At 38.9% G+C, this 13352-nt stretch overlaps 1 protein-coding gene across 3 annotated transcripts in view; it reads right to left on the reverse strand.

The window, feature by feature from the left end:
* The window catches only part of ATP6V1H (ATPase H+ transporting V1 subunit H), a 130814-nt gene extending 117479 nt beyond the window's left edge, over positions 1-13335 (reverse strand). For 2 of the 3 annotated variants that reach the window (XM_037035371.1, XM_037035369.1), the window contains exons 1-4: positions 13091-13335; positions 11632-11778; positions 2870-2972; positions 1313-1402 (exon numbers count right to left, since the gene is read on the reverse strand). In XM_037035371.1, the coding sequence (XP_036891266.1) occupies positions 1313-1402; positions 2870-2972; positions 11632-11744 (306 nt within the window). In that variant the 5' untranslated portion in view covers positions 11745-11778; positions 13091-13335. The remainder of the gene's footprint in view (positions 1-1312; positions 1403-2869; positions 2973-11631; positions 11779-13090) is intronic. The other variant, XM_037035370.1, reaches the window with a different exon arrangement.
* Between the last annotated feature and the right edge of the window lie 17 nt (positions 13336-13352).

The raw sequence follows: 13352 nt of genomic DNA on the forward strand, positions 1-13352 counted from the left end.
AAAAAACTTCTTTGTATTATAAAGTAGAATAAATGAGTTAATAGATGAAGAATAAGAGGATCTCACAACCTCACTGTGTCAGAAGAGATTACAAGTACGGGAAGAAGCTAGAATAAAGTCTGTAGTATTGAGCTGAAATGAAATTGGGGGGAGTGTGAACTCATGGTTTTTAATTTACAGATATATGTACATGTATAAAAATTGAGGATACTTGTGTGTGCACTTTTGTGTGTGTTATGTGTATATGACATAAATAAAACCAAGGTCTCCATACCAACTCAGAGCCTCCTGTTCTAGGTGAAGTACTAGGTATAGTACTAGGTGTAGCCAAGACAGCCAAGGCAAATGGCAACATTCCCCATTTTTTTTAACTTTACTTTTTTAAAGGAAAAAGTGCTAAAAGGGAAAAGGTCATTCTCAGAGAGGCCTGCATCGTCTGCTGGATATCGATCCTTACTCACATCATAAAATCACTACACTCCTATGATGACATGATGGCCCCTAGGTAGCCAGCACTATTTTTCCTAACCTTTGTATCATCAATCATAGTACAGTACTTGGCAAATAGTAGGCCATCAATAAATATTTTTCCTTGTAAACTGACAGAATGACCCCAAAGCAGCCAGCCTGATACTCTTCTTCAATCTCCTAAGACATGTAGACAGGCATTGGATTTAGCAGCCAGACAGCCTATTTCAAAAAGACCTACTCTATTTACCAACAATTTAAACCTAGATTATATAAACTCTGCTGTAAAATGAAAAATCGTAAATAAAGGAGGGCCCTCTGTGTTCAGGGACACTAGGCAATAAGTAGAAACTCTACACAACTAGAAAAGTCTCAGACAATTAGCGAAACATTCCCCAAAGAAACAATGTTTTTGATAGCAAGCATCTTGCCTACATTCAACACTGAAGACCCCATGCCTCACACTGGCCTGGATCATAGGGACAAAGAAATCTGCTGAATGACTGAAAGTGAAGGAGCCATATCATCTATAAGTACACAGAGCATCTGGAAAGCTTCAAGAAAGGCCCCAAACACTGCTGGTGTTCACAAAGAACTCTGAGGTGTTTTGAGAAAAATACCTTTGGATTACTTGCTATACTGAAAAACAACAAAAGCAGTCAGTATGTGGGCATTCCCATCTTTAACACTATTAGCAAATTATACTTCATGTAATGAAGAAAAACATATCAATACACTCTAGAAGAGAACCAGTGCTATAAGTGAAACCTTACAAAAATGTTGTTACTGGGCAGTACACAAAAAGATAAAGTCATCAAATGTATTAAGCAAAAAATAAACCTACCTGCAACATATCATCAACCATAGTTAGTATGTACTGAACTGTCTGTTCTTTGGAGATATGAGTCATCAAATTTATAAATGTTTTAGCACACTAGAAAAAAATGAAATCAATGTTAATTATTGTTTTCAACTACAAACACAATATATTAATGGAATTTCAGTTTAACACAGGGATTGGCAAAAGTAGGTTTACAGCTGTTCATTTGGTCAATAATACAATAATTAATAATAATACAAGAATAAATTGTGCTTCATGTACTCACAACTGTAAAGCTAGTTCTGCCCACCCTTGTATTTTGCTTGCCTAAATTAGGATACAAATGCTGTTCACTAAGAGATTTCATTACAAAAAAATGTGTAGCTATTATGAATACTGTGATGAAGTATGTGAGGACCCTACTATGTCTTGCATCAGATTTTTGCTCATTTCTAGTGATAAATTTCAAAATGTTTACTATTTTTAAGTAAACAGGCCTAGCAACTATTAAATTTTAATTACCCATGATTAACATAAAGGTTAAGTTATGCAGACAATCAAATATTATTATTGGTCTTGATTTGTGGGAAACAGGTATTTACTAGAAAGCAGAACAGAAGCAGAACAACAAGGGCACTGGGAATTGGAATTAGAATAGAACAGGAACAGAACCACAGAAATGAAGATCACATGGAGGGTAAGCAACAGGAGAGTGGGAGGAGGAGAGTGGGAGGAGGAGAGTGGGAGGAGGAGAGTGGGAGGAGCAGAGTGGGAGGAGCAGAGTGGGAGGAGCAGAGTGGGAGGAGCAGAGTGGGGGAAAAGGTACAGAAAATAAGTAGCATAGGTGGTAGGTAGAAAATAGACAGCGGGGAGGGCAAGAATAGTATGGGAAATGTAGAAGCTAAAGAACTTACATGTACAAGCCATGGACATGAACTAAAGGGGGGCATGTGGGTGGGAGAGGGTGTGCAAGGTGGAGGGGAAATGGGACAACTATAATAGCATAGTCAATAAAATATATTTATTTAAAAAAAGAAGGCTTTGCCCTATCTCCATTCGTCAAGTTATCAACTATGTTACAGTCTCTCTGGAATGCAACAAAAACTGAAACCACCAATACATTTTCTTCCCAAATTTCCCAGGACACAGAATGACAAATTGTGAGAATCAGACTAAGTTGTATATGAGCTCCTTCAGCCAATCAGGGTCCAATATAAGAAAATCTGCTGGATAGCGAAACTGCTTATTATTCTAGCAAGAATACAAAGTAAAAATTTTTTCCACAAAAAAAGTTTAGCACCTTTAAAAGTGTTGATATATATTCTGAAACAGTCATTTCCCTTCTAGGACTCTCTCCTAAGATTTTCAGAAATGCAGAAAAGGATAAAAGAATAAACATAAGTTGTTTTCCAAAATTAGCAAAGAAAATTGGAAATCGCACAAAAACTTTTTCAATAAAAAGGATTTGTAGTTAAATTTCAATGCACACCCACAACAGAATATCATAGAGTAATTAGAAAACATTTCTAGAGTTTTTAATGATATGGGAAGTGTTCATAATACAATATTTTCATCAAGCACCTGACTGCCTTCAGTTTGAAGCATCTCTTGCTTTTCCTCAGGACTTCTTTTCATTTCAAACCTTTGAATGAATTCACAATCTTCAGCAGAAATCATCTGTCCCCTAGAAATTAAAAATAAGTTGTTTTTGTTCAGTAAGAGTTGAATAACCCCTGTAAGCAAGCGATGCAGAAATTTCAGTCTTCCTCCTCTCTCCTTAGTAAACCATGAGGCTTGATTCATGGGCCCTGCCATCAAACAGACCTGAGTTCAATGCCCAGCTCCACCACTTACACATCATGGGACCTCTCTGGACCTGAGTTAATTCATCTGCAAAATAGCAACAACAACCACATTGTTTTTAAGGGGCTGAAGTGAGAATGAAATTACACAATTCAGATGAGGTGGTTAGCACAGTGCCTAGCCCATAGTATGCATGCAATAACATGGCACCTCTTAGAACAATCCAAAGCCCCACCTTTATTCCCCTCCCAAGCTAAGCAATTCACTTGGCCTTCTAATTTGTCAAGACTAAAGATACTTTACATGAACTTCTACAATCATTTTCTCCAATATACTCTTTTCCTCCAGACTCAGGAAAATGTGATCTTCCTCCTCTCAGAAAACAAGTAACTTCTCTATCCTGATCCTTTATCCTCCCAGTAATCACCCCACACCATCCTGTTTCCTCCTACTTCCAGTGGTCCCTTCTTCAATGGCTCTTTACTCTTCAAGGCTCCTCTACAGAGTTCAGTCTTTGGAATCTCACTTTTCTTTCCCAAACTCTTTCCTTTGGTGAAATTCAAATCAACAGAGTCCTATCTTCTCTCTCTCCCACACCATCTCTAATTCTACCTCTACCATTATCACAAAGTCAACACCATTATAACTGAACCTGGCACCTTCCAATCCAATCCAGCTTGACCTCCCAACTGCTCCACACATCAAGGACTCAAATACGTCACAGCAAACCCACTACCTGATGCTCCCAGGTGAAAAAGACATGTCAGCAGAACAGCCTTGCTAGCCTCAGTGAGACTGGGCACTGAGGATGCGTGTCAATTCAGAATACTTGTCAATTCTTTCAGACCATTAGTATAGCAGGAAAATATAGAATTTGAGTCAATCTAGAGAAGCATTCCAATCCAGTTGTGAAATTTTAGCAGGTCATTACCTCTCTGATTACTATTTTCTACACCAGTGAAAAGGATATCACAATACTACCTGCCCTGCTCCATGAAAACACACAAGGAAAAACACTTGGTGTGTATAAACATGGAATAAAAACACATTTAGTATTTAAAAACTTTCTGTAGTATGCTTTGTCATTCAAACAGCATCAATGTATTGCTTTTACTCAGTGGTTTAAAAAGCCGCCCCCAGAGTAAGTTGAGGGACTAATGTTGAACAAAACCCAACCAGGGAAACACTGAATTTGAAGCAGGTTTTCCAAAATGCATAATTATAGAAGTGTGGTCCTTTTTCAGAGCTGTCTCCGGATTAGGTCCCTAGTGGCAGCAGGCCCTGAGATGAGGATTAGTGTGTAGGTTATCTGTGAAGAGAGTGTTCCCAGGAGGGCCAGGGATGCAGTGTGGGACATGCTGCACTGAAACAAAGAGCAGTCAGAGTTCAGGCAAAATCCTAAAGGAAAGTTTCCCTAAGTGCACAGGACAATCTGAGAAAGTGAGAGGTCCCCTTCCCAAAAGAAGAAAGCTGAATTTCACACTTCCTGCCACTCCTACATACAACCACAGCCCTCCTCCAAAGATGATCTTGACTTTTTGTATTCAAAGTCTCAGTAATTTACTTTATCCCTTCTGGGTTTTGTAAACACTATTACTAGGTAATGAATTATTTTCTATGTTTTTAATTTGCCTCTGGACTTCATCAATTCCATTTTTAAGCACTATAACTTTGTTTTCATATATGTTCCTTTATTTAACATGACTTTTTAAAAAACTATTCTCATGCATTGATTTTTTTCAACAATCCCTTCTCTACCAACCCAAAGAAGAATTTTCAGTCCTTGTTTTTCTAGAGCCCATCTCTGTGGCCAGAGATGATGCAGCCACACCTGACACTTTCTTGCTTAACTTCTGGATTCTTCTCATCTTCCTCAAGCCACTACTCCTCAGTCCTCTTCACCTACTGTTCATCTCCTCCCTGTGTTCAGGCTCTGTGGGAAGCTCTCTTCATTTTTCACTCCATGGATTCTCAAGTGCTCCCCTCTACTCTCTGCACTGCTAACTCACAGTCTGAGCTCCAGGTCAACCTCCTGCAGTCCTCCTCCACATGTGTGTATTGAACCTCTCCTCCCACAGGTAAGAGAGGCATTCCAGACCCCACAGGGGCAGAAATAAGGTCACTAACATATACATATCTTTATACCCACTCCAACCCCAGCCTGACTAGTGGGAAAATGGAAGCAAAAAAGATACACTTTGTCCTGTTGCCACTGTGGCTAAGAATGTCATATACCACTAAATATAAAATGCATTCAGCACTCTGGAACAAAGATAACAGGGTCATCCTGCCTGCTTTTGGTCCCCAAATAAATGAAGTGTCCCCAAAAAACTGAACTCCCTAGCTTAAATGATTTTACCCCCAAATTTTGCTGTACTAATCTATTAAAGCGCATCAAAACCTTTGTAAATAGGGTAAGTATGTGAAAAAGATGCAGTTTTTCTACCATTAAGTAAGTATATATTACACTTGGTACTCTTACAATTTTTCTGCTTTCTTTCCCATTTAAGTAATTGTTTGTATTTGGCAAGACATTCCTTCTGAAGTCACAGCTCATTGCATTTGTTGCAAGAAACCTTTTTTATTTTGTTTCAAATCTTTTCTCTTGAATGTAGCAGGTTAAGGGATCTGCTCTCTTCTCTAGCAACCCATGCCCAATCAGGCATCAGTCCTAACAATTCTTCTACCTAATGTCATTTTTCTTGACTTCCTTGCCTCTAGAGTAGTCTTCCAAAGCATTTCCCTGCTTCTAATCCAACCTTCCTCCACACCTCTCTTACTTACTACCAGACAACTTTCTCAAGCACACATCTGATCATATCACTCCTTTCTTATCAATCAGACTGTGAATTTTAATGGCAACTCTACCTAGCACTCAGGCAGAGGCATTCAATAAAAATTATTTTAATCACTTGATTAAGTAAAACCCATATGAGCATGTACATGTTATTTATCCTATCTGAAAAGCTTTCTCATCTTTAAAATAAGAAAAGAAAAAACTTATATCACAGTATTGCAATAAAAATTATGTGAAACAGTATGCTACTTCCTCTTCCAAACACTAATCTCCACCACTTTCCAACAAATACTCTGTTCATTCATGATTTTATCAGCCAATATTAATTGAGAGCCTACTTTGTGCCTGACACATTTAAGAACAGGCAACATAAGTTATGAATTAGGCATCCCTCTTTGAGCTTGCATTCCAGTGGGGAAAACAGAAAATACACAAAGACAGAAATAAGTACTTTTTAAAATACACACACTCACATACACACCACCGTAATGCCAGGATTGTAAATGCCGTGAAAAAAAAAAACAACTAAGGCCAGGTAAGGAGTTAGATAGCAATATATTTTAGCTGAACTTCAGAGAAAGCCTTGCTGAAGTCATCTGCACAGAAACCTGAATGAAGTGACTTAATAAGCCAAGTGATCTGAGGGGAGACAGAAATGGAAGTCCGAAGACCTTGGGGCAGCAATAAGCTTGCTATGTGAAAAAGAGCAAGAACATCAAAGTAGCTAGAGGACTGTGAGCAGTGTAGCATAATCTCTTTCTGGTTTGCAGGCCTGTGCTCAATCCACTGAGCTATACCAGCCAGGGCTTAATCTCTTTGATTAATATTTTTAAAAATGACTCTCATCTCACAGCTAAAGAATTGCTGCTATGGGGGAACAGTTAAAGCAGAGCTGCCAGATGCAAGTCTCTAACTCTAACAAGAGAGCACATGAGATGAGATGACAGCCTGCACTAAGGCAGTAGCCATGGTGGAACTGGAGAAAAGTGGTCTGATCTGGGACATGTATCAGACATATGACTAAATAAATTTGTTAATATATGGGATATACATTGTGAGGGAAAGATAAGAGTCAAGATGACTCCTAAGTTTTTGGTCTATGAAAATGGTGAATGAAGGCATCGAAAACTGGCCTGCAGCAGCCTGCAGGGAGCCACACCACACTACCTAAAGCTCTCCCTCCAGCACTACATGTTCTTCCAAGTCTCAGCATCCTGCGTGGAGTTTCCTTCACAGCAGCCCACAGAATTTCTGCTTAGACAACTCCTACAATTATCTTTATGTGTCCTGCAAAGACATCACCAATGCTTCCAGGCAATTATGTGCTCATTCCTTCTGTTGTCTGAGAAAACTTTAAATATACCTCCATTTTAATTTTTTTGTTAAAAGTTTGTTTCCTTCCTGGTTGATAGAACTTAATGAATGCGGCACAGGCTTGCAAACCAAAGGATTGCTGTTTAGACTCCCAGTCAGGGCACATGACTGGGTTGCAGGTCAGGTCTCCATTGCGGGACACGTAAGACGCAACCACACACTGATGTTTCTTTCTCTCCTTCTCTTTTTCCTTCCCTTCCCCTCTCTCTAAAAATAAATAAGTAAAATCTTTTTTAAAAGTTTGTTTCCTTATCAAACTTTAAACTTAAGAGAAAGTACAATATTTTATGATTCTCATATCCTCAGGATACAGTTTTACTAAATTGCAGTTTGACCGAAATATAGCCACACCCATTCACTTATGTACTGTCTAGGTGGATTATAAAGAAAAGGTTCAATTAAATACAAATAAAATTTTAAAACACTGCATTTTCATAACAACATAATTTGTGAGGAATAAAACATTCTTAGCCTTTGACATTGAGGAACTCTTCCATAGGTTTTATCAGAATATAAGGGGATATAAGATTCACTGATAATTCATGTGTCCTGTCTGGCCTCTAAAAATCTGTAAATTCTTTTAAGGGAGACACATTTCACGCCCACAACCAACAGCTTAACAGCAGGCACAGAGTTAACATTTGTGCACAGACACAACAAAGCAAAGAGGTTTTATAAAAGAAATTCATGAGATGGACAAATGAATAAAGGGCAGAAATAGGAAAAAGGGAGAATACAACTTATATAGTATGGAGGTCTTGAAACAGGAGGAACAGAAGAGAAAGCAATTAAAAATCTCCATGTAACAAAAAATGTCCCAAGTTCTTCTACTTCTTTCAGTCAGCCAGTGCTTTATGATCAATAACAATATTGTTCTATTTAGGTTATAAACAGAATCAGGTTTTATAAACATGAAACTGTTTGTACTCTAGTCTGAATACACTCTGCACTAACATTAGGACAAAGAGCTCACAATCCTAATTTCACAGATACAGATGAACAAAGAAAACATCAGAAAGTCCCTCTTTGTGCTTCCCTGGAGTTGGTGGGTCCACAACAATTCATTCCCTTTGGGGAATCCAGAAGTCATCCTGGATTATTTTCACCTTCTCACATCAAATCAATCAATAAGACATTCTCACATGCATCCAATTCTATCCATTCCAACAACTTGAATACTGCTATTGCCTCGCCCTAGTTCTAGGCTCGTTGTCCATCTATCCTCTACATTGTTGGTAGAACAATCCAACCAAAAGACGAATCTGATCATCTAACTCCCACTTTACAAACGTCAGTTGTTTCTATTACCTACAACAGTAATTTCAAAACTGTGCTTCTCGGGCCCAGAAACACATCCCTACATACATGGTCAGCTGATCTTCGATAAGGGTGCCAAGAACACACAATGGGTAAAAGATAGTATCTTCAATATACCATTGTGGGCAAATTGAACAGCCACATGCAAAAGAATAAAATTGGACCCTAATCTTATCCCATACACAGAAATCAACTCAAAATAGATCAAAGAAAAATGTAAAACCCGAAATAGTAAAGCTCCTAGAAGAAAACACAGGGAAAAAGCTTCTTGCCATTGGCTTGGGCAATGATTTCTTGGGTATGATACCAAAAGCAGAGGCAACAAAGCAAAAATAAACACATGGAAGTACAGCAAACGAAAAAGCTCCTGCACAGCAAAAGAAGAAATGAACAAAATAAAAAGACACTGTTTGGAATGGGAGAAAATATTTGCAAACCATGTATCTGGTAAGAGGTAATATTAAAATTATATTAAAAACTCATACAACTCAATAACAACAAAAAAACAAGCCGATGAATGGGTACACGAAAATACGCTCAACATCACTAATCATCAGGAAAATGCAAGTGAAAACCACAATGAGATACCACCTTACACCGGTTAGGATGGCTATTATCAAAAAAGAAAAGATATCAAGTGTTTTTCAAAGTGGTACAGAAAAGGGAACAGTTGTGCACTACTGGTGAGAATACAAATTGATGCAGTCACTATGGAAAACAGTATGGAGGTTACTAAAAAATTAAAAATAAAATTACCATGTGATCCAGCAATCCTACTTCTGGGTACATATCCAAAGGAACTGAAATCAGGACCTCAAAGAGATATGTGCATTCCATGTACATGACAGCCTTCTTCATTATAGCCAAGGTATGAAAACCACCCAAGTGTCCATGGGTGGATAAAAGGGTAAGGAGTATGTGGTATTTACATACAGTGAAATAGTGTCCACTCTTTTTTAAAAATATGTTATTTATTTATTTTTAGAGAGAGGGGAAGGGAAAGAGAAAGAGTGGGAGAGAAATATCAATGTGTGGTTGCCTCTCAAGTATCCCCACTGGGGACCTGGCCTGCAACCCAGGCATGTGCCCTGACTGGGAATTGAACCAGCAACCCCTTGCTTCACAGGCCTGTGCTCGATCCACTGAGCTACAACAGCCAGGGCATATCCAGTCTTTAAAAAAAAAAAAGAATGAAATCCTGTCATTTCCTACAACATGAATGTACCTGGGAGACATTATGCTAAGTAAAATAAGCCAGACACAAAAGAACAAACACTACATGATCCTATTTATAAAAGAACAGTCTAAAATAGTAGACTGGTAGTTGCTGGGAGCTGGCAGGAGGGAGAAATAAATAATCAAGGATACAAAGTTTCAGTTATATAAGTCCTACAGAGCTAATGTATGTCACAGTGCCTAAAGTTAACAATATTGTATTGTATGCTTAAAAATTTGCTAACAGGGTACACCTTATGTTAAGTGCTCTTATCACAAAGTAAAGTAAAATAAAATAAAAAAGGTGGGAGGAAACTTTTGCAGATGGATATACTTAAGGTATAGATTGTGGTAATGGTTTTATGAGTGTATACTTATCTCCAAACTCATCAAGTCATTATATCTTAAATGTGTACAGGTTTATATATATCAATCACAACTCAATAAAGTGATTTCAAAACCACCCTGCTCCTCGGAACCCTAATGAGGATGGTGAATGATCTCAAAAGGAGGCTCTGAGATGTACAGTCCTACCTCCATTCAACTATCATTTTCATCTGTTTTACAGGCAGAGCTTCTTTATTGGCCTTCATGTCAACCATGGGTTTCACAGGTCAGTAATCACCTTGCAAAGCACTGACTAACAAAATCAAGTCCAAATTCCTTCCAGTGGCACATAGGACCTTCACAATTGGCTTCTGGCTGCCTCTCCAGCCTCATCTCTCCATTGCCTGCCTCCAAAACATGTTTATTATTCCCCATTCAGAATGCTGTTTTTAATTCCCTACCTTTGAACATCCCCTTCAGAAAAACTTCCTATCTAGGTAGGATCAACTGTTCTTTTATTCTGTGCACTTTTCTACTATCGCAGTTAACATGCTGAATTAAAATGAACTATTTATATATCTGACTTCCCTACTAAACTATGAGTTTACCTTTTTGTAGCAGCAAAGCCTGGGGAAATGCCTCAAATTTGGTAGAAAGTCAATAAACACTAGATAAGTGACATTAACAGAAATAAATGATTCATATTGTGTACACTGTATATCCTTCTTACACCAAAGCAAACTATTAAGTATAAAACTAAAGATTCTTTTTTTTCAAAATTTATATGCAAATCTGAATTTTCTCAATAACTCACCTTTATATCAAAATAGATATGAAATAAAGTCAATGTGATAAAATACAGTCAAGAATAAATGAATACATTACAGATAAATACAGAACACCAGCATGCTAAATCTTAATACACACAAGAAGGGGAAAAAACTGAAATTTGTCAGGAGTATATTCTACATACTAATGCTTGTGTTCAACTTTAAATATGTTATTTTGCTAGGGAGGAAACCTTGTCATATATGTATCCCCATTTCACATGTACTTTAATGAGCCTCTGAGAAAAGATTTCCCTAAGATCACCAAACTAGTAGACAGAACCACAATGCAAATTCAAGTCTTGAACTCAAATGTCTACGCCTTTTTCTAGGTGTTTAGCTATTCTGCAACACCACCCTTCCCCGCACTGATCACAAAGGCATACTGAGCTGGTGGCAGGCCCTGTACATTATCTTCTTCCTCCCTCCATAGTCTATTAATGCTCATCCTATGGTTTCCCACTCACTAGAAATGCACAACTATGAGCAGCTCTGCCTCCTCACCAGAGACACAAGCTGTTTCCACCATACTATCTCCCTGTGACAGCTAATTATTCTAAGGAAGTATTTTCTTCCACATTTAGTAGTATTTTTCCAGTATTTCTCTCATAGAGGCATGACCATGAGAAAGTCTGATCCAAAAAGCACATGATTGCCCATGATTCACAGCAAATAGTACTTACTGAAGATAGGACTGCCAGTTCACTTTGTTTGCACGGACTTCTGCAGCCTTGGCAGCAATAATGTTGGTTGGAACAGCAGCATCTACGGCACCCCGGATATCCATTTTGGTCATCTAAATTTTAAATCTTGAATATTTTCCAACAGACCTTCAATTTTGATGTAAGGTAAAACCAGAATACCAGGTGTTATTATTTTTTAATAGTCACTACAATTATAAAAATAATATAGTCATTATCACCTTAATCTCTCCAGGCATTCCACATAAATATTAAATATCCTAAATATTAGTATCATTACATTTCAAATCTTGCCCCATTACATGGTGATCCATAAAAGTGTGTTCTATAGGTCTTTTCCAGAAAAGGTTTTTCTTAATCTCTGGCACAGTATTGCAGTAAGATTTTTAAAGTAACTAAGACACTGACATCAGAAATTATGCTTAAATGAAAAGGCATATAAAAATGGGAAAATAACAAAAATATTTTACCTATAAACAATTGAGATCAATGTTCCTCTTCTGACAGAAAAAAATAAAAACGTGTACAGTACCAATGGGAGCAATTATTTTATCACATTTACTATGCGTCATTTTGAAGTGACTTTTGAAAAGCCTGTAATTCTTTCTAAAATTACTCATTTGGATTAATATAACAAAAATGGGAATGTAATTTCGTAGAAGACTGTTTTTCAACCAAAGTGCACAGCATTTTCAAAATCAATTTTAGAAGAAAGTTGGGAGCAAATACCAATTACAATTTAGGAACAACCAACAATGGGAGTATAGTTTGACAACGAGAACCCACAATAATGCGCTTTTAAGTAATTCTCACACCTAAACGAATAGATAAAAGTTTAAGCTTGATTTTATCATGACAGTAAACATAGAGAGGTTCCTTTCCATAAAATATAAGCTCATGGTTACATAGCCACAAAAAAAGGTAAAATTCTACTCCAGGATCCCAAAGACCTTAGTCAGTTTGGAACTTAATCTCTACATCTGAGGACTGCTGCCTAAGCAAGTCTGAGGTGGACTGGCAGGGCCCAGGCAGAAGCCAGCTTATTCCGGCTCCAGCTGCCACCCTGGAACCAAGAAGACTCAGCCCCAGTGGCCCCTCCAGGGGAAGCTGAAGGTGTCTCAGGGCAGTTAGCGAAGTCCCTGAACAACTCCAAGCTCCAGCAGGCCAGGTGGCTCAGTCCTGGGGAAAGCATACCTTTCACTCGTCCTCCTCCACTCCCAGCCTGTCCCTCACGTCCTCTGCCCCTGCGGGAAAGGCCCGCAGTTTCATAAACCCAGGGAAGGCCTGAAAGGAAAGACAATGGAACCCCGAACCGGAGAAGGGCTGCAGGGGTCAGAGCGGCGGGAAACCGGCACACGTCAGGGAGGCCAGGTAAACCGCAGGGGTGGCCTCACTGGGACAGGTGCCCCAGACGAAACAACCTGAGGGAGCACAGCCTTACTTCAGGAACCCTGGAAACCCCAACGCACCCAAAGCGGCAGAAAGGATGCGGTGGTCCGGGACGTCGGGGCCACAGCAGGGGTAGGGCGCCAAGGCAGAACGTCTTCCACAGGGTCCGGAGGCCTGAGCGCCGGCAGGAGACTTAGGGAAGCGATCCCACCACCTAACAGACGTTGAGGCCAACACCAGCAGGTGAGAACCGGAGGAGCCGCAGTTGAATGACTGAGGCGCCGGTCACGTGATCAGAGGCCTGTGATTACCCG

Source organism: Sturnira hondurensis, unplaced genomic scaffold, assembly GCF_014824575.4.
Source record: "Sturnira hondurensis isolate 20B ecotype Veracruz unplaced genomic scaffold, ASM1482457v3 Scaffold0022258, whole genome shotgun sequence".
In the NCBI taxonomy this organism is placed as follows: domain Eukaryota; kingdom Metazoa; phylum Chordata; class Mammalia; order Chiroptera; family Phyllostomidae; genus Sturnira; species Sturnira hondurensis.